The 26,120-nt window shown below is 38.3% G+C and overlaps 1 protein-coding gene across 5 annotated transcripts in view; it reads left to right on the top strand.

Moving 5' to 3' along the window:
• Window positions 1–964: 964 nt before the first annotated feature.
• The window catches only part of RBMS3 (RNA binding motif single stranded interacting protein 3), a gene marked incomplete at its 3' end in the record, with an annotated part of 718,132 nt that continues 692,976 nt past the window's right edge, over window positions 965–26,120 (top strand). For all 5 annotated transcript variants that reach the window (XM_080714872.1, XM_080714869.1, XM_080714871.1 and 2 more), the window contains exon 1: window positions 965–1,158. In XM_080714872.1, the coding sequence (XP_080570998.1) occupies window positions 1,084–1,158 (75 nt within the window). In that variant the 5' untranslated portion in view covers window positions 965–1,083. The remainder of the gene's footprint in view (window positions 1,159–26,120) is intronic.

Raw genomic sequence — 26,120 nt, 5'->3', positions numbered from 1 at the left:
TTCCCTCTCTCTTCCTCTCTTCTCTCTCTCCTCCCATCCCACGGTCTTCTGCGTTTTGTTTGGCAGCAGCAGCTGCGTGGCTTACCTCGGAACTTGGCAAGAAAAGAAAAGGGAGCGGCTCTGGTGCGGGGTAGCAGGAAGGAGGGAGAAGGAATAATCCGGCGCCTGCCTGAGTCCCCTGCTTCAGTTCCAGCGGCTGCAGCCCAGTCGGGCTGCAAAAACGAGTCAGTCTGCACTCTGCTATTCAAGATAGCCAGCAGAGGGAATCGCAACTTTGCTTGTAGCTGGGGTTGAAGCAGCCTTTTTTTTTTTTTTTTTCTTAGAGGAAATACTGCAGCCTTCTGGACTGCATACGCTGCTCCCCGGAGAGGCTCTCTGGGTTCCACCCACTGGCTGGAAGGAGGGGAAGTGAATGAAAGGATAGGACAAGCCCGGAACACCATGTCACTCTGGGAGGGAGACAGCAGCAACTAAGCTGTGCACGTTTTTTTTTTTTTCTTCTTTTTCTTTCTTTCTTTTCTTTCTTTTTTGTTTCGTTTCCTCCTTTCTTTCTTTTTCTTTCTCTCTTCTTTTTTTTTCTCTCTCCTTTTTCTTGAAGGTGGGGAAAGAGACACACCGGAGACAGGAAGCTGGTCTGCAAAGATCTGGAGTTCTGCTAAAAGGACTTTGATTTTTTTTTTTTCCTCTTTACAAACGCTGGCAATTGACATCACGACAGACAGCCGGGTTAGAGAACAAAGTGCTTGACCCCAAGTGGACCCTGGCAGCTGGGAAAAGCCAGGCAAGATCGGAGACTGGAAGACGCTGTTTGGAGTTTCTTTCTTCTTCTTCTTCTTCTTCTTCTTTTTTTTTTTCTACAGACCCCAATTGACCTACCTTTCGTTTTTAATATTTTTTGTGCAATTTTGTTTTGCTTTTTTTTTTTTAATATCCTTGTCGTGTTGGAACTAGTGGAGTGGTGGGGTCTGCCAAGCTTCATCAGTCATCGGACTGTCAGGAATAGTGGTTTAAGAGGAAGCTCGGCCCAGGGCACTTATCCCCTGTCATCCAGTTCCTTGCCTCGGAGATAAAGATTCCAGCTACATGGGCAAACGCCTGGATCAGCCACAAATGTACCCCCAGTACATGTCCTCCTACCCTCATTATCTCCAAACCAAGGTATGGCTCAAGCCACACGCTGGCAATCAGTGCCTGTCCTGTGCACTCGGGATGGGGAGCAGACAGGCATGCGGATTATTAGTTGACCCTCTCCCCCCATCACCTCTTCCCGCTCCTTTGAAAAGGGCAGCATACCAAGGGAGTTAATGGGGCCGAGGAAGACAGGAGCGAGTCCCGGAATTGGAGCTTTCTCTTTAAGAACTGATAATAGTTCCACTTTATGCCTTTGTTGTTATTTGGCGGCACAAATATTCCTGATCCTTAAAGTATTTTGCAGATGGGCAGGGTTTTTAGCAAGGAGATCACGACCGTGATTATCAGACCCAAGAATATAATTTCAGGGGCTTTTCTGGTGAGCTGTTCTTTGTTTGTGGCTCTAAAAGGGTTTTTTTTTTTTTTTTTTCCTGAGGATATGCCAGGGTGGGGGCGACTCAAACTTTTAATCGCTGAGCCTAGAATGAAAGAATGATGTGAGAAGGTATAAGTTCCACCCCGCAGTCTCTTAGAGTTTGTTCGGGCATGTTTATATGTTGTTGTCGCTTCTCAGACTTTATTCGACATTTAGAACGACCAGGGAGCTGGAGGCTGAATTAGGAGCTTTATGATAGATGGGCTAGGCTCTTCTGTTAATGGCCATCAGGAGGCCTGGGTCTTGAGAAGGCATACGATGAAGCTGATAATAATTGGACGTGAATCGGTTAGATACTTTAGGCTGTGTGTGTGTGTGTGTGTGTGTGTGTGTGTGTGTGTGTGTGTTGTGTGTGTGTGTGTGTGTGTTTGAATGGTCTTCAGGGCCCTGGAGGGAAGCCCACATAACTAAGCAGTGGGCAGTGGTAACCCTGAACTTTATCTTGCAGTTAAGATACGAACAACTCTCAGGTATGAAATCTCAGCTCCAATTTATCAATCCGATCGGACTTGATTTTGAAGAAAACACCATTGGTCGCGCCATCCCCTCGGGTGCGTGGGTGACATTATTTTGAATTACATTAGTTTACCCCCACTATCTTCCTAATAAACAAACATGCCCCGTGAACAAGGTGTGCCTGAGGGGTCCCAGCTCCCACCAAAACCCGTCAATGTGGTGAGAGCATGTGTGGATATCTCCTATGTCTTCTGTCTCATAAACAATGCCTATTTGTCAGCCAGACCGGACAGCAGACTTTTGGGTTGATATTAAAGGTTGTTGCTTTGCTTTCTTGTTCTTTTTCTCTTCCATTCATCCTATGGTCCTCCCTTTTCCTCCAAGGTCGAATTTGCCTTTGTGAACACATAGTTTGTGCTGCTGCTGCTGCTGCTGCTGCTGCTGCTGCTGCTGCTGCTGCTGCTGCTGCTGCAATAAACCAGCCCTTCTTCTCAGTGTTTTCCCTTTGTAACTCTTTGGAGGACTGGCTCAAGAAAGGTGCCTGACATTCCTCCAGGAGATGGCAAAGCCAGGACAAGTTAAAAAGGGGAAATTCACAGTCATTTTTCATCCCCCACCAGAGAATCACAAGCAATAAGCTCCAGGACCTCCTGAAAAATATCGAACATTCCATCCCTTTTACTCACTGGGCTAAATTTTTCCAAATGTTTTAGAAATTATGCATCGTTTTGGTCCTTGTTTTCTACTATTGCATTGTTTCCAAAAAGAAACTTTAGGTTGAAATGAATGAAATAATTGTTTTGCTGTTGCTGCTTGGGATTTTAACCTATCACTAGCAGAAAAAAAAAATGAATGCTGTGCATAGTATATCAAAAATATATACAGTGCTGGGTGAGATACACCAGGAGAGAGAGAGAGAGAGAGAGAGAGAGAGAGAGAGAGAGAGAGAGAGTTGAAGTTAAAAAAGAAAAGTGAGGTTGTGAGAGAAAAAGAGAGCCTATAAAACATAAAACATATAGAAAGTTTCTGACAGATCTGTTTTGGGGTCCTACGTAGTTAGTGCTGTGTAGAAAGGCTGCTCAGCTACTTAGGCCTTTTGGAACTCAGTGAGACCCTGTTTCAAAATAAAAAATAAAAAGTAGTGCTGGGGGTGTAGCTTGGAGGTAGAATGCCCCTGGGTTCCATTCCCAGACCCTCAAAAAAAAAAAAAAAAAAAAAAGAAAGGCTGTATCCAGACCTTGGTACTTTCAGGCTAGCCAAAGTCATCAACACTTCTGGAACATTTTTAAAGGAGGTAGATCCGTTAGGCCTCCTGAGCTGATATTCAGGCAATCAGATCAGGGTGATAAGAAATGGAAGGTCATCGACTTTGGACCTCCTGGTTCAAGCTGATGATTATATTGTAAAATTTCGACAGTGCTGTGAAGTGGTTGACTCTCGTGTTGGTGTCTCTGGAATATCAGACATGATTATGGTTTCTGGAAGCTGAACGTGCCCTGTTTTGAAAGTTGGATTCAGAAGAAGTGAAGGAAGTGTCACTGTGCAGTTGTATTTGAATATGTGGGGACATTCTGACAGGGTTAAGCCTAAACAATGAAGCACTGTCATGTCTCCACGTAAGATAAAAACAACTGGCCGGTTTCCATATCACTTTTGGCCCCTTTGATGCTTCTACCGAGATATAATTTGTAATCATTTTAAAGGAAGTTTATGGTGCTTATATTTACTTGCAAGGCGAGATGGAACCCATGGAATCTATTGTTTTGTCTTTACAATGATATTTATTTAACATGGGGCTCATATAGAGAGAATACTTATGGTCAATACGAGTAAAATTCTGTGGTTGATAAAAATCGTATTCCAGTGACTTCACATGTTGAACTCTTGTCTCAGTACAGGTATTTTTTTTCTTCCTAGCTCACAAGACCTATTTACTGATATTCATTTGTTTTTTTTGTTTGTTTTTGGTGTGAGGGGCAATCTTCATGGGATTTTAAAGAACAGAAGTGCTTAGTATTATAACTTTTCAGAAAAATGCCAACAAAAATTGAACTTTCTCTTTCCGTTTAAATAGTGTAACGTTAGATTTAGCTACTATTTTCTTGTTGGTAGAACAAAATTAAAATAGCACTAAGAAAATAATTTTTTCTCTATTTCCTCTAATATGTGTATCTATATTAAAGTTTAAGTGAAACTTACGATACTTCTTTCCCTGCTTTCTTTGCTACCACTTCTCACTGCATTAGACCCGATCTCTCAACTTCTCTTAAAAAATAGAAATCAGATACTTATGTTTCATCCCTCTTAATAATTTTCTAAACTTAACATGTTTTATATTAGAAATATGCACATGTACATCGACTACCATGAGACCCCAGTAGTGGATTTGTAGCTATAATTTGTAGCAATGTTGACATAGTATGCTCACTCTTCCACAATGCACAGCTTAAAATATTTTGTTGTTGATGTTCTTATTAGTATTTTCCAACCAAAAATTTTAAAAAAGGCACTCTCAAATAGGAACGCTGCTTTTGGCTAAGAAATAATGAAGAAGCGTTAGTGACAGGTTATAATGTTTAATAACAGGCATGATTGTATTTTTTTACAAAGGTAAAATAGGGTCACATCCCGGTGAAGCAATTATTTTGCACTTGAGAAGTAGATGGTCTTTTCATATGCAATATTTGGGAAACAATCAGAAAACTTAAGCATCCAAGCTAGTCAGTCCTCTTTCTTCCTTTTCCACACCCTTGAGCTCTACTAGTCCAGGTCACAATTCCTAAACACTCTGCTTTTACATCCACACTACAGTCCCTTCTCTGGCATCTGATCCCCTTCAGAAGGTCTTGAAGAAAGTGGCTCAGACTAGGGGGGGCCTCACAGGATTTCTCTGGCTGGTAGTGCTCAGAGGGAGTCTGGTGGAGGAGGAAGCAGGTGTGGGGAGTGGGGAGTCATTCCTCAACTGCATGCTGATTTCAGCTGAAGTTACAGCCTACACCACTGTCCATCCCTAAAAGAATAGCAGGAGTCCAAATGATCCTGCCCCAGGGAGAGCTAACACTAGAAAACTGGAGGAATAAGGACTAGGCAAAGAAAGAGGGGCTCCTCCAGGGAGAAAAGAGCATTCTTCAGGAGGAGAATGTACAGATTCTTCCAAAGCAAAACAAAACAACCCTCTAACACACTCCTGACACATGAAAATGTAGAAAATCTTGCAGAGGGAGGGAATGAGTTTAGAATTTCCTTAGTACTTCCTGACTCAGATTTGCATTGATAGTCAAGAGTTGGTAACTTGCCAGTTGTTTTAAAACAGCCTTGAAAACTCCCAAGTTCTGTTTTCCTTTGAAAACCGAAAAGGTACAAAACTGGTTTTCAATATATATATATATATAATCTCCCAGCGATTGAATTTTTAGGTACAATTCCAAATATTTTCTTTTGCTTCAGGGAGGCAATATAATAGCATGAAATTATGATAAATCGTGTTTGTCTCATTTTACAATGTACAGACTTTTAATTGGTTTTAAATAAGGGATAACTGGAAACAAAGGACCACCCACCCTTTTCAGAATTAAAAAAAAATATATTTCTTCTTTATTCTCCCAGATCCTTAGCAGTGGGACCCGATGGTTAGAAGGAACATTTCGATATCTTTTCCATAATGTAGTTCTTGTTTTCACATCAGTAAATTTGGTGGCTACACAAAAGGAATAAAAATGTCAAAAGTTTCGGTTTTTCTTTCTCTCTCTAGAATAAATGCAATGTGAAGAGAAAGACCATGTGTATTTCTTTAAACAGCATCTTCCCACCGTATTTTCCTTTCGCTTTCTCTCAATTTGGAAAAGAAATAACTGAATTATGTAACATAAACTTCTTTCCATGAGGTAACAAAATCTATTTGAGGGCTAGGAGCAGAGGCCGTATGGGGGGGAAGGAGCCCAAAAATGAGAAAGGAGAAAGTAAGTTCATTCTGGGTCTCTCTGACTTGAGGAATTCTGCAAAGTTTTCCTCTTTGCACTAATGTGATTTTACACAATCCTTCTGGACTTTCTCGGTCTTCTTGGCAGAAAGAGAGCTAGCTCCCTCACGATTACGTCCTCACCGAATTCTAAGAAAACCAGTCTTTGCCTTTAAAAGAAAACTTTCCGAGTGTCAAACTTTTTAACTGAAGAATAAAATGGTTGAAGTTTATTCGAAATTGGCTTCAAGTATGACATTAAAATTGTTTTGTAACAGTCTCATAAGCCACAGCTGTATGTGATTAAATAGTGTAATATCAAAAGCATGTGAGGACAGACGTGTTCTATGTTATAGCTGTTACCCAGCAAGGGTGCAGATGGAGCTGAAGGAAACCAAGAGAAAAATGTATTCATGTGTGGCAATACGCGTATTGAGGATATCTGTTGCTATTTTTTGCAGTAGTGGGAAAATGTTGCACTATTTTGGAAGTGCTTAAAATATATGCTTTCTGAAAATGGAAACAGATGAATGAGGCCAATTTAAAATTTTTTAAAAAACTATGGAGTGGATAATCCTCTTTAGTTAGAAGACACATAGGTACCAAATGGGTATGAAACTAGTGCAGACAGAAAGATCAAAATGACTCCCAAGGAGCACACGTCCTCAGAGCAAAAGGGAATTTCTCATTTCTGTTTTGAAATTAAGAAATACTTTGCTTCCTGGTTTTTTTTTTTTTTACCACTTTAATCTGTGAAGCTACTGGAGAAAATCCTGTAGGTCACTGATCCTTAAAGAAAACAGTGGTAAATAATGAGGTCCAGTAACTTGGAGGTAGCAACAGCCTAGGTCTTTTGAAACCTATTTGGAAATACAGTATTCTATTTTACAAAATTATGGCACTGTCCTTACCAGTGTTGAGAATTACAAAATGACATGGGACACACAACTTTGGCTTCTCCTTCTGCAGCAGGGGCATTGCAGTAAAGAAGTTTCTGTCTTTTATGGCTCTTTTACAGTGTTTCTGAAATAGTATTTATTATGAAAACTATAATCGCTAGTGTTCTTGAGATTACAAAACTGTAGGATTAATAACCTTAATAAATAATGTAGATTTATCAGAATAAACCTGCAATATCCATCAATTTATATATGGTAAATACATTGTACTAAAAAAACATAGAATCGATCAGGAACTGATGGTTCTCAGGACCTTGCAAAAGCCTATAGCATTGGCTATTGATTTTTAGGTTTTAGATTTTGTCTGTTTGTAGTACTGGGGCTTGAACCCAAGGGCATTCTACCTCTGAGCTACACCCCCCCCCCCTTTTATTTTGAAACAAGATCTCACTAGGTTGCTGAGGCTGGTCTGGAACCTGCAATCCTTCTGTCTCAGCCTCCCAAGTCCTGGGATTGCAGGCATGTGCCACTACACCCAGCAGATTTCATATTTTAGACACTAAAAGAATAAAGAAAAGCAGAGATGGTTAGAGGTGAATTTATCATATCTTGTTTTTAATTTTTATTTCTTTCAAGTTGAAATTAGCAGAGAATTTGTATACATTTAAATATATGTTTACATATGCGTTTAACACACACACATACACACACACACACCATGTGGAATCAGATATGTGAATAAAGTTTGATAATTCCAAACTTCAGTCTGTAATCAATATCAAATTTCAAGAGCCTATATAATAAAAGACAACATACAGATTCTGTTTCTCTTTGGGGACTTGCTTTGGCTTCTGTGGCAATGTATTGGTTTGGAGGTTGGGTTCGTGGACTGAGAAACTTTTCCATGTGTTTATCATGTGTGGCTGTTATTTGGAGAGAACCGGACTTTCTCTGTTCTGTGAATGGCACTGGGAGATGGCCCAGGTTCGGTGCTTTTAAGGTCTCTGTTCAATTTCTCAGTGCTTCTTACAGATCAGGTTAAAAAAAAATGCTGCTTTACTGACCCTCTGTTGATTTAACACACGTGACTGCTCAGATCTTTCTCCGTGTCTAAATCCACTGAGAGAAACATATCCATCACAGGGGAGTGGGCGGAGCTCAGTTCCAGAACAGGGGGATGATGACAGGTTCCCTTGATCATTCTCATCCCAGGCTCTGTGATGGTGGTGAGCAGTTTCTCCTCTGAGTGAGCCCAATAAGGTATCCGCAGGAAACTTAATGGTGATGGTATAATGCTTGGCTCAGTTAGCTTCCTCTCCAGAGGTGGTGGCAGAGCCAGATGGTTAGCTCAAGTATGGCTAAACCAGGTAAGGTAATGACAGACATGAAGGTGGTCACTTTAAAATACAACCGCACTATCAGAAATACATTTCAGAGCCAGAGTAAATATATGACTAGCTGTTCACAGATGGAATTTTATTTTGATTAGAGGCTCCAAGACCTATAAATCATTAGAAATTAGAAGATTCTTTAAACATGCAAAATATACTATAGTAACTATAGTATATGTATTGTAAGAGGAAAATAATAACATCTCAGTAGAACATATATTATCTTTTTTTTTTTTTTTGCTAGATATCCTTCTAGTGTCTTCAAATGTCCCATTTAGGCTGAATTGATTCCATTAAATATCATGCAATGTCCTATTTTAAGTAACTTATTATTTAAGCTTAGAAAAATCACATGTTGTTTTCATATAATTTAGTGCATACATTACTAGTATGCTTGCTATAGTTAATTACTAGAGTAATTTTTATTTTGAGCTTGAGGCTAAAACATAATCCTCAAGGGAATTCCTTGGTCTATTCACACATTGGTTCACTTGTGAAATGGCCACAATGATTCCCCAACCCCCAAAATATATTATAATAGCTTCTGCTACAGGAGGTATTGTGTTTCTAAGCTATCCAGAGAATGAACATCATGGTAATAATATCATTGCAGAAACACCACAGTGTATTCTTCTTTACCTTATTAGAGTTTCAGCTTTGAGTAGGGCAGCCCAGCAATTTTAAACAGAAAAGAGTTTAGGAGGTTCCTAGTATGTAAAATTTCATTTTTATTTGCTGGAGTCTAGCATATAAAATGGAGACAGGTTTACAAAACATTAAATGATTAAAACAAGTAGTTATGTTCCTGAAGTTATGAAGGCATGAGGAATACAAATATATACATATAAAAAGGCTTTGACGGGCGTGGTGGTGCACGCTTGTAATCCCCGCGCTTGGGAGGCGGAGACAGGAGGATCGCACTGGTTCAGAGCCAGCCTCGCTGGCTTAAGAGACTCTGTTTCCACATAAAAATGTTAAAATATAGGTCTGGGAGTGTAGCCCGTGGGAGTGTATACCAGAGGTAGAAGAACTTCCAGGAACCCCAGTACCACCAAAAAAAAAAAAAAAGGCTTAAAAGAACTATGTCAAATTCTCAAGGAGATAAATGGAACATCGGATTTTGTTTATGAATAACTAAAACAAACACTAGGCTAGGTTTACAGTCAAAGTAAGTATGGCAGTGCCCACTCCCATTGTGTGGAAAATAAGGTATAGTAGAAAAAGGTTAGATCTAACGATATTCTAAAAGTTGATGGTAAAAATGATTTTTGGAGCTGTGTGTGTGTGTGTGTGTGTGTGTGTGTGTGTGTGTGTGTTAATGAAGATTAAACTAAGGGGGCATTCTACCTTGTACTTATATCCCCAGCCTTATATTTTATTTTGAAACAGGATTTCCCTAAGTTGCTGAAGCTGGCTTCAAACCTTGATCCTCCCGTCGCAGCCTCCCAAACACTGGGATTATAGTTGCACACCACCATTGCCCAACTTAATTTGTTTCAGAACTAACTTTCCTATGATTTGTGAGGTCAAGAAATCGGCATGACCTTATAATGCACTCTGGGCTGATACACTCTTCTGGTTATCTCATTTTGCTGAGAGTTTCCAAGCTGAACATTGATCATGTATAGACTTTAATGAGAATTTTGAGAAGCCTTCTTCTGGTTTTGTAACTTATTCACTGTTGTTTATTTAACTAAGTCATTTTTTTTTTTTGCAAAGTGATCACAATAATAAAAAGGAAACTGAAAAGCAGAATGCTGACTATCTGGTTTCAAGAACTGGTTAAGGTATTTGAAAAGCTTTTCTGATACAGATGAGTCATATCTGAAGCTGTTGCCCGTGTTGATAAACTTCATGTTGGCCCTTTCCAAATTTAGATATCATACACATTTGGCACTAACACCCTGAATATGACCTAAAACTAAGATATCTTAGATTCAAGCAAACATCCCTTGCAATTATCAAATAGTTTTGAGTCGATGATATATTTGGAGAAATGGATACAGAGTTTGGAATGATTTGGGTGATATTGTTTGCTGATCATTCATCTCATCTTCATACTTATTTGAAATTTCAGAGATTGTATTTTGGTATATCACACAAAAACTATGACGTGATCATACTTATTTATGGGGTCAGGTGTAGGTAGCTCTTGCCTGCAATTCCAGTACTTGGAAGGCTAAGACAGAAAGATAACAAGTTCAATACCAGCTTCAACAACTTAGAGAAACTCTCAGCAACCTAGAGGGACCCTGTTTCAAGACAAAATAAACAAACAATGAACATCAATAACAACAAATATGATTGAGGGTATAAATCAGAGGTAGGATACCTTGGGTTCATCTCTCAGTACCAATACAGGGAAAGAAAGGAAAAACTGTAAAAAACAATGAAGACTATGTTTGTTTTCTTGAGAGGTAAAAAACCACACCTTTTTTTTGGGGGGGTACTAATCTCATGGGGGGCTGTGACAACCCCTACCTGAATATTGTTCTCAGATTTTAATTTCTAGCTTTGTTGTTCAATGCCAGGCATGCCAGTTCAGACCTGTAGAAATGAGAACGTCACATGTTTTAATTTAAAAAAGGTAGAGAATTCTGACAAGAATAAAATTCTGATTTTTTTCCTCAATGTAATCCAAAAAATGTACCCCTGACTTTAAACTTCATTTTGTACCCTATGTGGACAAGTTTACATTAGCAATGGGACTTTTTGATTTTTGACGTGTGTTTTAGTTTGTTGACAAATATTAAAAAAAAAAAGTTGAAGGGGATAAATCAATGAATTTGGAAGACTTTCCCAGTTTTATGACTTTTATTAACAATTAGAGAAGTATATGGTCATTTGAAAACCTCTGTTTCTCTTTTCTATATTTTGCAGATTTCTTATTCCACATACTAAGAAACAATTAAAGTACACTAATGTTCCACCTAAAGTTTAACTTTTATTAATCAAATATTGACAGTTTTTATAATTGGGTTCCTAAAACTTTCTAAGCACATTTAATGTATCTGTACCTGTGAATCTGAGACTATCATCTTGCATAGGAAGGTGTTTTTGCAAAGTTAAAAAAGAAATCTAATTTACAAATCTGTTTGAGGTGCAAAGAGGTAATCAAAAGACTAAGTGGAACAACAAATAAAATCACAATACGTGATGTTTTGTAGATCTGCAAATAAGTGTTTATTCATTTTGGTTTTACAGTTCTGAACGTATTGGAGAGACAGCACATTTTTCTTTTAGCACTAGGCTTTTTTGTATGTCTTTAGCATGGTAAGTGCATCTAACATGCTCACCTTACCGCTCACTGTTGTGGTTTCTTGGCTTGCAAAATATCTCGGTATTTTAGTGATCCCAGATTTCTGTGGAGGGACAGATGATAGAACAATACTGCATATCTGGATAGACCATTTTTACTGTTTGACAAAAGTGCCTGAAAAGCATTCACACTGGATTGATCTTTGATCTGAGGAGCAACTGAAAGCTCCAGGTCTAGGTTCCAGGCTCACACAATATTTCATCGAATAATTGGTAGAACTGTTTAGTAGAGACAGAGTAACAGGAGTCTCCCTGGGCTCCCAGCATAGGAGTACTGGCAAGAGGAGAATCAATCAATGACACAATGCTTTTTTATGGTATAATTCTTTTGAATTCTTTCATCTTAAAATAGGATTGTGGGATTAAAACTATCACCTTATCCTGTCCTGGTCTCTGTGGTTCTTCACCTAGAATAACTTCTCTGGGAATTGTGAGGTCTCTCTCTCTCACTTAGAGAATACATGTGCCTCCCAGAGAACTCACATCTTTATATGTCTCCATATTCAGGCCAGATTTGCCATAATTCTCACAAAGTGGTTGGGCATCCTAAGGATATTGCTTTTGCAGTAAGCAGTTAAGTTAAGCCTGATGTTCATTTATATTTTTATATTTTTATTCATTTATATTTTTATTTCAGTATTAGAAGAAAATCAAAATCCCAAGCCCAGACGTGACCATCTGCTCCCACAAATAGTCAAGAAAGGTCTCTCTCTTCCTCTTCCTGTGTATATATGTATGTATGTATGTATGTATACTCTCATATCTGAAAATTTATTCTTGACCCTAATCCTGGAGGGAAATGTAATAATCCCATGTTATTATGATTCTCCACCAAATTACTCAATTTATCTTTCCAGTTCTCTAAGCAGATCTCATTGAATTTCACCAGTATATTCAATGAATCAGCTCTTTCTCTTTCTTATGTATGTTATGCACGCTTATACACAGTCCTGAAACTTACAGGATAATTTTAATGGACCTTTATTTTTGTAAAACTAAATGTTTACATAGAAATATTGAGGGACAAAGAGGTGTTGGGGAATCATGTGTTTGTTCTTCCTAGTTCTAAAAAGTTGTTTTATTGGCAGTTGGTAGCACAAAGAGGTGAATCTTACTAAAGTAATTGCGACTAATATTGTTTTTTTTACTTTGTGGCAAAAGATCTTCCCATGATATAAAGCATGTTGATGGGATATTATGCAAGTTAGAGTTCTATCTGCTGTCTTGCCACTGTTAGACTTGATGGCATGTTTTTGAAATTATATTGATTGATTGATCCTAATTTTTCCCAAATAATTTCATAATAGTTGTTTATACTGTGGAGAATCTAATGATCCCCAAAGCATTTAGTGATGAGGCTGTCAACTGCAGGTAAGAAAATAATGAAAAGGATGACAGTTCGACAACTTTCAATTAACCAGTGATTTATGAGAAACACCCAGCAAGATAAAACAAAGAAAAGAAACAGGACAGAAAGCCCAAGAGTATCAGGCCTTAATCAACTCTTCTGCAAGCTTATGTTTCCCTTTCCAAAAGCAAAATATAAGAGATGTTTGGCAAGAGAAAGATAGTTTACTAATTTAGGGACCATCTTTGGGAAAAAAATTAACATGAACACAGAACTTAATGTGAAGTAGATTTTTGGTATTTTGGGGCAAAAACCAAAGTAATACTAATTGTGGGCAATCTGTGCTCTGTCTTGAGGTTTCACATCCATGACACTCACTAATGAATGCCCAGCATTTGCTTCCGTAGCTTCATCTAACTCATCACCTGCTCTCAGGGAGGAATTGTAGAAAGGTTTTACTGAGGCTTTTGATTGGAAAGAGGGGTATTTTTTCAGAAAGAGGCATTGAAATCCAGTTTCAATCCAGGTATATTGGAATTTCTGCATATAAACTTTCATGCAAAGTCTATGGATGCTCAAAAGATAATTGTGATGCTATTATTTTGTGTAGAAAGGATCTGATTTTAAGAACCAAAACTTAAGGACACTAGTTACAAAACCAGAGAAGCTACATTGGTATAAAAATCACACAATGGAAATCGCTAACCAGACCACAGTGGCATTCAAAGGCCATTTAAGGTACTTGGGGACCCAGAGAGCAAGTCAGTTGAGGACAAGTGTGTGGCAGTGTTGACTTGCTTTGCACTCTCAGCATAAGCTTGTGGTCGAGGGTAGAGCCTGACAAGAGAGTGTCTGGCCTGCAAGATGGCCCAAGAAAGTCTAGCTAGTCATTGCATTTATTGGAGTTCCAGTTTTTTTTGCTAAGTTTTTTTTTTTTTTGTACTTGTTTATTCACCCTTAATGTATTCAGACGGCTATCTGATGTGTCCTTGCATGTATATTTTGTCTTCTACTTGCCCTGTTTTGCCTACACTGACCTTCCTGGGGCTAAGTCTTTTGTTTCCATACACAGAATCTACATCCTTCATCCTTTTCCATGTACCAAATTTTCTCCTATTCTCATGTTTTCTGCAATGGATTTGTCTTCTAAACTTTGGCTCACTTCCTTGTTCTCTCCACATTTCTCTCCATCTTTCTGTTTTTCACGATTGCTTACATTTGTTCCATTTCTTTTCAAGCTCCAGTGAGACTCTTTTTGGCTTGGATGTAAACTTATCTTTGGCTTTTTGAACAGAGCTGTGATTATATTTATATGAGAGTCGGTTTGTTTACAATCTGTGGAGCAGAGAGTTTTCCTCTTTGAACACCTCTAGAATCTAGTACAGTGCCCGATACAGACTGAGGCCATAACAAAAGGTTTTTAGAATTAACTAATCCCCTTTGTTCTGTGTGTGTGTCTCATACATGACTCATTTGCTAAAGGCACTGACTTTTGACACCAGAGATGCTTAATGTCATCTCCACATCTGTGATGCCTTATGTACAAAAAATAAATAAATAAATAAATATGTTCTGTGTACCAGAAAGGAGTCTTAGTAGAGCATTCCTCTTTGAATGTCCAGGTTGGTGTAATCTCTCCCTGCCCTACTTTTCTCTTGAAACATGTGGGTCACTGGGGTAGATGCCTTAGGGCTGTTGGCTGCAGTTGGGTTACTTCCTTAGTAAATAGGACATGAGGTATAACAGTAGCTGAGCTAAGACAGCAGCCATAATGAGGAAATTGGGAAGGAAAGGGAAAGGAAGGATCCAGCATAGTCTGCATTCCAAGATGCTGGCAAGAGACTCAACACGTGCCAGCTTAAAGAGAGGCAGAAGTGGATTTCAAAGACAGACTAAGTAGCTAGAGTCTAGAACTTTGCATTTTGAGGCTAAGAAAATATATCAGAACTAAATGTAGTGGTGGTTTAAAGAGAATTTGAGAGGCAACTTCTGAGCATTGGCCAAGAATATTAGCCTTTATATGTGGCTCTTTTTCACAGGTTCGTAGAAAGTTGGACAGGGAAGATGAACTTATCTTAAGAGTTACAGGATTGGCTGAGTATTAGGCCAATTCTTTGTCCATATTACTTATTCAAGGTCCAGGATCCTCAGTAAAATAATACTGTTTTAACTATGCATGCCTTTTACTTATTCACAACAATACTCCTAATAGGTTTTTTTTTAATTTTTTGAAAAGACTTCAAAGATTATGGAAGAATAACAAATTCCCATTTTGGGAAGAAAACACTACACATTTTCTCTATAGAATTAACTAAGTAGGTATAAAGACATGTCTAAAGCAATTGCTGTTTATATAAGATGGAATTTTGATACCTACTTCAAAGCCTTCCTCAGCTAGGAATACATGCAAACAATCACCCAGTTTGAGCTAAGAGAACAAAATGTGATTTCAACTTGGACTTGTTTGGATTTTTCCGTCTTGTGCTGAGTATCTTATGTTTAGTCTGTAATTTTTTAATCTATCATGTTATTTTATTGCATTGATGTCATTATTACCATTTATAGAAAATATAGTTCCTGTATTCACAATTCCTCAAAATTTAGTAGTTTTCTGTTGCAAAGTGACGCATGCGTTATTTATCCAGGAAAACAATTCAAGATGCATAATAAAAGTGTTAATCATTTCCCTCACTGCCTCAAATAGCATTGAGAACTCTCTGCAATAGGCTCAGCATGGTGGTGCATGCCTGTGATCCCAGTACTTTGGAAGCTGAGCCAGGAGGATCATGCATTACAAGCCAGACTCAGCAAGTTAGCAAGAATCTCAGCAACTTAGAGAGACTTTTTTTTTCCAAAATAAAAAATAAAATAGATTTAGGAGTGTGGCTCAGAAGTGGAATGGAGAGGAGAGGAGAGGAGAGGAGAGGAGAGGAGAGGAGAGGAGAGGAGAGGAGAGAGAGAAGGAATTCTGTAGTGGGGCATGTCCTCCAATAGGATTTTATATAATAGTGGATCTATGATATATGAGGTTATACTGAACAAATTCAGTACTTTTTTTCATATACTTTGTAAATTCTCAGCTGCTCATTAGATCTCTCTTTGTTATCAGCATCTCTGTTACTACTGAGTGTTGTTGGTCAATAGGCATGCCATTTTTTGGGGGCGGCTACCGAGGATCGAACCCAGGAGCATTCTACATCCAAGCTACACTCCAAGCCATATTTTTCATTCTTTATTTTGGATCAGGGTCTCACTAAGTTGTGGAGGGCCTCACTAAGTATCTGAGGCTGGCTGTGAACCTGCTGATCCTCCTTAGCCTCCCAAGTACTGGGATTGCAATCGCATGCCACCACACCTGGCCATAGGCAAGCCTTTTATTGCTACCATCTTCCCACTATGCAATTGTGACAATATATGTCATTTGAGTACTGGAAACTGAGTCAGTGATCTCATCAGGCTGGCTTCCTTTAAAACACTGAAAATTACCTCGACGAGTTTATTACACCTGGATTGACATCTGTGCTTGGATTCTTAACCCAAAGATTCTGTGCCCCGCCTGCGCACTCTTTCACTCCATGTTTGGGGAATTGGGTTTACACCGTTCTCCTTTTGTTTGGATTAAAATTGAAAGGGAACCTACACATTTGGCAGAAGGGGGGAGATCTGATTTTCTTTGCGACAATATCATAGCTCCCAATAGGGTCTTTGATACAGCAATACTGCTATTCTTTCTCATCCATTTCATATGGGGAGCTCTGGCATCGCTAGTCTATTTCCTAAATCTGCTACCTTGTACACTTTGTTAGAAGGGAAGCAGCCAGCAGCCAGCAGGACAAGTTTAAGCAGCCCATATCTCGCAAACATGTTAAAAACCCACTGAAATATTTCCATCCTAAAGAAATTTTTCCCAAAGATTTGGGGAATAGGGATTTTTTTTTTACATTACTGTTTTGGGAATATGTTCAGCTGTTTTTTTTTTTAATAACTTTTCTTTACCTACTGAAGATGCTATGCTATAATGATACAGAAATATTTACTGCCTAAAATTTGTTAAAATTCCACTGAAATATTTATTGTCTTTCGGAGTGTTTTTAAAGGCCTGAGCACCTTAGGATTTTTATTTTCATATTACTATTTTAGGAATATTTGTAATTGTATTTTTTGATAACCCAGGTCTGTTGAACTTGATTGGTTCCACTCGATAAGTATGAAGTAATGTCATGGTCGTTATGCCGAGCTTGAAAAAGTGACTCTGGCAAATATATAGTACTTAATTCTATCTTTGCAAGTTTGATGGCCAAGTTCCCTGTACTTCTTTGGAAACTTGGAAAATTTTTCCTAACCAACAATCTGCAAAGATGACTACCCACCCCCACTTACTCTGATGTGTGTGAGATGGAGGTAAGGAACTTAATACAATACTCTAGAGCAAAATTAGCACCAGAAGACTTACCATTTTCCACTCATGCTTAAAAATCTCTAGGATAATGCATAATATATAATCTGTAATACATCATATATATTCAGTGAAAGTGGAAACATCTTAACAAAGCCTAGAAAAGAAATTTAATAACCATAAATGAAAACAGCAGTTTACTTGACTGGAAAGATTCCGAGCATATTCATAATGGTTCAGCCAGGAACACTTTCTGATTCTACATCTTACGTTAGTACCACTGCCCCGGGATTTCCTTATCTTTCTTTATATTTTGGTTTCCAGTTATTTCTCCCCACCCCAAGAATATTTAGTTATTTGAGAAGAATGTCTTCAGGATCAATATTGGACTCTAGTGATAATGCGTTTCAGTGTTCTACAAAGAATGCCGATATATTAACATATTATGAAGGTAATAAAATATAAATAAGAGCCATTTACTCAAAGCGATTGTTATTAGTTATAATGGTAAGGAGAGGCCGACGGATAGGCTTGGAATTGCCTTGACAGATGAGCCTGGTGGGGCTCGGATGTTTGCAGTGGTTCAGATCAATGGTGTTCATTGAAACATCTCTTTGCACCCTATTATGTTTCTCAGTATCCATCTCCGCAATCAGCCGGACTGAAATCATATCGAGATTTGCTTTCAATATTCTCATATTTCTTACGTGAATTTTTTTTTTATTGTTGTTCTGTTAGGGAGAGAAGTACAAATCTGTCTCAGCAACTCTATAAGGAACTCAGCCTGCTGGATTCTAAAATGAATATATTGGAAAATTGTCTGGCTTTTACACTGCTGTATTTCACAATACTTGCGCTTTTCTCATTTCAGTTTCCAGGATGCCTTTGTGTCCCCTAGAGTAACTAAATGAGAGAGGAGAAGAGGTGTCATTTTCTTGCAGCCAGCTCACAGAGTGTCAGCTCTTGCTCTCCTAGAGTGAAACCTAATGTTTAAAAACTCTGCGAGAGATGCCAGCGCTGGCTGTGGGTGGGGAGTGAGGTTTTAACTAGACAATTCTGCAGACTCTTTGGTGTGGAATGGAGAAATTGAGTCTTCTCTTGGTTTCCCAGCTTAGTGTTGAGCTTTCCAATATCCTTCTAACTTCCTCACATTTAGCATTGCTAAACTTTAATTTTACACTCTTGGTAATCTTTTTCCAGTGAGTACAGCTGCCTTCACCAAGCTCTTGAAGCTCCAAACCCAGGAGCTATTTCCAAAGACTTTAAGTGGAATGATCCCCGATTCCTGCCTGAGCAAGCAGGGGGTGCTTAAAAATTTCTGACTCTATGATTGATCTTTGCACATGGAAGTTGGGGTTTCATATCAAAACTCTAATAAGATTATCGCATACTTTTCTTGAACATGTAACATTCTGTCTTCTCTTTGGCACATCCTGCATGTTGCTATAGAAGAGAATCTTGTCTGCTTCTTCTCCGTTCTCAGTTCCTACAACATTATTTGAATATAGTCAGTGCAAGTCAATATCAACCTTATAAAGAATGGATGGCTTTATTCCCTAGATTTCCTTTAATTGATTTCATAATCCTCAGGAGAGTTTAATAAAACCTACTTTCTACTTATTTATGTTTCTCTTATTATAGGTTGCTTTGCCTTTTTTTTTTTTTTTTTTTTTTTTGTAATGGCGATGGAACTCAGGGGAATTGTACCTCCTAGTTATACCCCAAACCCTAATTTTTAGTTTTTTATCTTTGAAACAGAATCCCACTGAGTTGCGAAGGGCCTTGCTAAGTAGCTGAGGCTGTCTACGAACGATGATCCTCTGGTCTCCACTTCCTGAATGCTAGGATGACAAGCGTGTGCCACCATGCCTGGCTGGCTTTATCATTTTAATTTATAAATATTATTTCGCTTTTGATTCTAAGATATTCACAGAAAGCTAAGAAGAAAATGTGAAAGTAAAATTCACCTCTACATGTTTGGCGATATTTTTTGCCTTAAAAAGCACTTGCTTACTCTTGTGTTTTCTCTGGAGTCAGTCTTGGATTAATACAAACATGGGTATCTGAGTACCTCTACTTCTCTCACTCCTTGTGTCTGAGGATATTTTGGAGAAAAAGAAAACCAAGGTTTTTCAGTGTTCCCTAATGATATATCATATCTTCCACATAGTAGAGAGTCCATTCCTTTTATGTACTGTAGTTATTAAAAGTGCGTTGGCATGGGTGAAACGTAGCAGTCAGTATAGGTTTCTGGAGCTCTCCCAGTCAGCACGGTGTGGGAGGTTTGGACAAGACCGAGGATGATAATGTCATCCTCTCCTTACAGAAATTGACAATTTTCATGAGAAAATAGAGATAACTCACAGTACAAAGAAAATAAAGTGAATGTTACTAGGTCACGTACCATTTTCCAACTAAAGAGAAAGGACAAGGATCATTTGGACAGTAGACCTGTGAAGGAAGACGAAAGCCTTGAGTCATCTTTGAGCTAGGCAAAATATTTGGGTATTTGGCATATGGCTTAAGTCAGGGAAGGTCTTCCTGCTGGAACAAGAGTAGAAACTCTCCTGATTTCGATTTGGAATGTCCGCCAAACCTCAAGCGTTCAGCAGTCCAGCTAGGTTCAGATGTAGGGTGTGGCTGAAGGGGGGTGGGTCACTGGGGTGTAGCCTTGACCGCTGTATTTGTCCCTGGCCCCCTCCTCTTTTTCTCTCTGCTTCTGGCCACCAGGAGTTGAACAGCTTTTGTTTCTGCCTTGGAGTCGGCACACCATGGACTTAGTCTCTGAAACTGGGAGCCAAATAAAAGTCGTTCTTGTCAGGTATTTTGCTAACAGCAATGAAAACGCTAACTAATATGGAAACATAACATAGGCATGAGGTAGGTTGGAATTGCAAGCGGAGTCAGGATGGTGAGAGAAAAAAAAAAACTTAGCTAGAACAGAGCATCAGCAGAAGAGTCACTAGATTTGATAGCCAAAGAATAGCAGCTACCAAAAGGCTTTAAGAAAAGCCAGATGGAAAAAATAAATAAATATCTGTTTAATCTTTGTGTGCAGGGAATGGCTTTATAATCATAAATGAGAAGAATGAAAGTAATTTTTTTTGGTAGTGTAGATTGAACCCAGGGACATTCTACCTCTGAACTATACCATCAGCCCTGTTTTAATTTTTATTTTGAGGATTTTGCTAAATTGCTGAGGGCCTTGCTGAGTGAATAAGGCTAGTCTCAAACCTGCAATCCTCTTGTCTCAGGCATGTATCACCATACCCGACTAGATTTTAAATTCTTTATGCTTGTTATAAAATTCCTACGTTTTGACCAAAGTAGTGTTTATAAATTTTTATACAGCAAAAAATAACATAAAGAAAAATAAAAACACACACAAATATTTTTGTAAAAAGAATTTGTAGCATACGTAGCAAAAGTTTAATATCTTAGACATAAAATATGCTATTAAATTTTAATAGGAATAAAATGATAAAACTCCAATAATTCACCGGGCATGGTGGTGCACGCTTGTAATCCCCGCGCTTGGGAGGGAGGTGGAGACAGGAGGATCACTCAGGTTCGAAACCAGCCTTGCTTGCTTAAGAGACCCTGTTTCCAAATAAAATATAAATATAAAATAAAATATAAATATAAATATAAAATAAAATATAAAATAGGTCTGGGAGTGTAGCCCGGAGGTAGAAGGGTTCCATCCCCAGTGACACACAAAAAAATTATAAATTTAGATAATAAGAATTCAAAGGTAAAAGTCACTAGTAATCATATAAATAATAACTAAAATGTAAGAGTATAAAATATTATTTTCATCTACAAGAGATAAACATTTCCAGAGTAAATTAACTAGAGAGATAGCACCTCCCATACAGTATTCATACACAGGGAAATGTTACTGGATAGGCGGATTTAGAATCTCTGTCCAAAAGAATATTATCAAAGGCTATTAAAACATCCGGCTATATAGAAGGCCAATTCCAGAAGTTTTTGCCAAAAGATTAAAGAATGTATGCACAAAGAGGCTTATTACAGCACTGTTTTGAATAGAGAAGATTGTAAGCAATATAAGGATCCATCAATAAGTGGTAAATTAAATAAATTATGTAATATCTTTAAAAGAACCATTATACTGCCATGAAATCAATGGATATAGACATATTGACTGAGGAAAATGCCATACCATTAGTTTACTAAAAGCTAAAAAGCAGTGTTATATTATGATTACAAACCCTCTGTAAAAACTAGGTATGTGTTGCATGTCTATGCTGTGTCTGTATTTATGTGTGCCTAGAAAACCATAGAGATGATTTTTTTTCCTTGGGTTTTGGAGTTACAAGCATTCCGTAATGCTTTTGCATATAAGCCGATGATCGTTGCAAATATTTAACACTGGCAAATAAGTTGTCAATAAAAATTGATAACAAATTAAGAAGAAGCCAAGCAGAAAGATTAAGGGTCTTTCTGAAGTTAATAAAAGAAATGCACTATGCGTTGTTTAGTTGAGAGAGAAGTAACATGCCTGCACAGTGCTTTGAATTGGACCTTTTGGTTATCATTTCTATGATTAGTAGTGACTTTTACATTTGAATGATTATTATCTAAATCTATTTGTGAATTTTGTTCTTTTTATTATTGGAGTTTTACCATTTTATTCCTATTAAATTGTAATAGGATATTTTATGTCTAAAATATTAAACATTTGCTATGTATGCTACAACTTTTTTTACAACAATATTTGTGTTTTTAAATTTTTCATTATGTTATTTTTTTGCTGTATAAATATTTTTGAGTTTTGCAAGATGCAATGGTGTGGAGTGTTAACATTTTGTATACTAAACCTGAGAACACATGGATAGGAGAGCACAGGATATATGAGACCAGAGAACATCCAGTGTGGTGGATGACACAGAGACTGGAGCTATGGCCCCTGTGACTAGTCTTTAAGTAAAAATGGTTGTCCAGTTTTGATCATGGTAATGGTAACTCCAGGGAGGACTGGGACACTCAGATGAAGATGTGCTACCAGCAAGTAGAAAGAGAACTGAAGTGTCAACCAAATCCAGTGCCCCAAACGGGAGATGTGGTTACCGTCACCACAGAGGGGACATCGGAATTGATTATCCGAATGAGATGGCAAATTGAGGGTAAAGTCGAATCTTTGAGAGAGAAACCTTATCTGAGAATTTCAACAACACAGCTTCGTCCTCTTTTCATTCTCTCTGTACTATGCTCTTTTTGACTCATGGCTTAAAAATATCCTCTTTATTTTTTGGAATATACCTTTTAAGTTTTTTTTATTGGGGCACTGTAGTCATGCATCCTAAATGGCGTACAAGATGGTAGAGACGTACATGCACACATCACTCATTGAGCCCTTCCCCAATTCCCACCCCATTCCCTCCCCCTCCCTCCTTCTCATGTTTGGCTTAGTGATTGACTTTGATATGTTTGTGAATGTACATCATGTACATAAAATATACTCTTATTGGTCCATGGTAACCATACAACACATTGAGATTTGGTGTCCTTCATCAAATCTCCTCCCATCTCTCCCTACATCCCTCCCCCGTTCCCCTCCCCATATTTTCCTGGTCTCTCTCCTCATTTATTTAGGATCCTTTTTTGCTTAGTATTTTCTCTCTAGCTTCCACAGATGAGAGGAAATGTATGACCCTTGATGTTACAGAGACAGGATAATCTCACTTAGCATTAATATTCTCAATTTCTATCCATTATAGTTTTGTTCTTTATGGCTGAGTAAAATTCCATAGACCACAGTTTTATATCCCATTTAAATATTAAAAATTAGTAACTATCAGGAGCATTGGACCGATAATCCTAAGAGTTTAGAAAACTTGTGTAGCATGCATTTAACCCATCTTCAAGTCAGGAATTTTCTTTCCAACGTTTCCATCTTGTTCTTCCCAGCGACTATCCCCGGATGTTCTCTTATGGTTTTATTTCCACCATCCCTTTGTGTGGATTATTCCAAGTTTGGAAAAGTTTTCTTCAGAGTGGCTAAGTTTCATATGTTACTTTGTTAGTTTGAATGATATTTGTTTGTGTTTGAATGACCAGTCAACTGTTTATGTGGGATTATCTTTTTTCTCTGAGATTGTATCTTAAGACTCTGGCTCTTAATCCTCCAGAGGACTTGTTTAGAATATAGAGTCATATTTTCTTCTTTTAGAGATTTAGATATAGTAAGTTGAAGAGGGGCCCAAAAATGGTCTCCTAAGTGATGCTGATACCTGTGATCTTCAAGCCATAGAGTGAATATTTAATTTTCAATTATATTCCTTTCACATAGACACATATTGCTATATTACTAAATACTATGTTAAAACTATTGACAGTGGTACTTTTTGATTATTATTATATACTATATGTGTACTCATCAAAATTTTAAAATGCCTAGAGTTTTAATAGTTAACTTTTTAATTTATTTTTTAATTGGTGCATTGTAACCATACATCATATTGGAATACAAGACTTGAGAGGATATACAAGCACACATCATCCAATTAGCCCTCATCCAGCCCCCATCCCATTCCCTCCTCCTCGCTGGATCCCATGCTTCTTTGGTGAATAACTTTGATACATTTGTTTATGTACCTCCTGCTTTTTAAAGAGGCTCCATCCTCCCCTATTCCATACCCTCTGATTGGTCACCTTACTTGCTTCACTATAGGGCCCTTTCTATAGCTCGAACTCGTCCTGTTGCCCCTTTCCTCCTAGTTTTTGCTGATTAGGGGAAGCATCTGATTTTTATTTTCTACGATATTTCTCTGTGCATGCTGCATTGTAAGTACCGATCCCACTCTTGATGGCCCCAGTAGTGGCCTGGCTACCCGGTGGACTGATCCAGACCTCGCTGGCTCAAGCAGCGGCCTTGCCTCATGGGAGGCCCCAAATAGGTAACTTTTAAAAAAATCTGCTTACTTCTCTTAACTATGGGGCCTTTGGACTTTCATGACATGATGAGTACATTGTTACTGGATGTGGTGGTACAGGCCTGTAATCCCAGTACTTGGGAGGCTGAAAGAGTAGGATCAGAGGTTCAAGGCTAGCCTCAGCAACTTAGCGAGATCATGTTCCAAAGCAAAAAATAAAAAGGCCTGGGGATATATCTCAGGGGTTTATGCCCCTGGGTTCAGTTCTCAGGACCAGAAAACAACTAAACAACAACAAAAAGGAAGAGTGTAGTGTTAGTTCCTGGATCTGGGTGAAAAGACAAATAAAAATCACTCACCTTCTGCAAGTCAAAATTAACAGAGTTTATCAATACACGCTGAAAAACAATAACATTTAAGGAGATGGGAATATCTAATTTAGTCAGTAATTTTTGAAGATATCTAAGGAAGGAATGTGCTGAGGAAGACATTTGGGTAGATATGCGCTGCCCTGGCCGAGGGAGAGGAGATCAGGACCCCCAAGTCCAAACTCTGTTGCCAGTAAAGAGAAGTTAGATCTCAACACAGTCTGGGAAAAAAGAAAAAACAATCCCTCTTGCCTGAACATTTCCCTGTCTTTGAATTACATTTTTATCAGCAACCTTTTTCTGTTTGTTCTTCTATAAGATATGAGCATGTTGATTATAAAGAGATGTTTTCTGGTGTATATTGATAAATTAATTGGCTTTCTAGTTTATACCTTATTCTCATGTGAATCGATTTGGGGTGACTGTCTTCTAGTTTCTTAACTACCCAATGAATGCCAAAAGGTCCTATTTATCCATCTTCAGGGCTGGGAGGACAACCATGAGCCATCACCAATTCACCAAGGCAACCAAAGGGTGGGTCCTCTGAAAATTCAGCAGCCTTCCCTCCATGGAGAGTCATCTGCTCTTCTGAGGACTTTGCTCGCTGTTCATCTGTCCACTCACTGGGAAGCGGAGCTCTAGAGTTTTATAAAACTGAAAGACACTTTGAAATCCTCAGGGCTGGCCCTTTCATTGCAAAGCTGAGGCCGCCACCTTCTATTGGTGTCTGACTACCTCCCAAACCTGGCGATTGACATGATTCAAAAGGCAGGTTTAACTGTTGAGAGAGTCTGCAGTGTTGTGGACTGGCTCTCTTTTGTGATACCTTAGTCTGAAGTGTGGTGCTTGGCATTGGGTTCAGGTCCTAGCGTTAGAATGAGAATCCATCAAAACTTCACCTCCGGGCCCCTTCCTTACTTTACACATTGCATGTGTGCATTATAAAGCCTGTCTATTTTGCTTACCATTAAACGTGAACTTTCCTTTCATTGAATTTCTCTTCTTAACCTTTGTAACACAGGCTGACACTTGCTAAAAACTGCAAAGAATAAGTCCTGTTGAGATGAATACATGCTTAAGAACACATGAGGGGGAAATAATACAGCCTGGAGCACCACATCGGACTGAATGGGTTTGGGCTTACAACACAAATACGCATAAGACAGATTCAAATATTCACTAATTAGTAGAGGGAGATAGAGAAGCTGGTTTTCCTTTGAGAGGAAACTCAGAATATTTACTTTCATTTATGCATAGTCTGTAAGCATGCAAAAAAGGGTCATAAAACTTAATTCTTATTATTTATTATCATTTGGAGGTCTCGGTGTTTTTTTTTTTCTTCTAATAGATTAGGTTATGGGAAATAGGAATAATATCTGTAACTTGTGTGGTAGGTGGTAGTTGCTATATACTTGAAGAAAGGTGGCTTTGTTTGTGGAATATGCCATACGTTTTACTGGTATATCTTTATTTTAATGCTTTTGCTGGTGAGTTGTAGTCTCACATCATAATGCAGTTCA

Source organism: Muscardinus avellanarius, assembly GCF_963383645.1.
Source record: "Muscardinus avellanarius genome assembly, chromosome: 18".
Lineage (NCBI taxonomy): Eukaryota > Metazoa > Chordata > Mammalia > Rodentia > Gliridae > Muscardinus > Muscardinus avellanarius.
The sequence above is the reverse complement of the archived record's forward strand: the minus strand, read 5'-3'. Positions and strand labels throughout refer to the sequence as shown.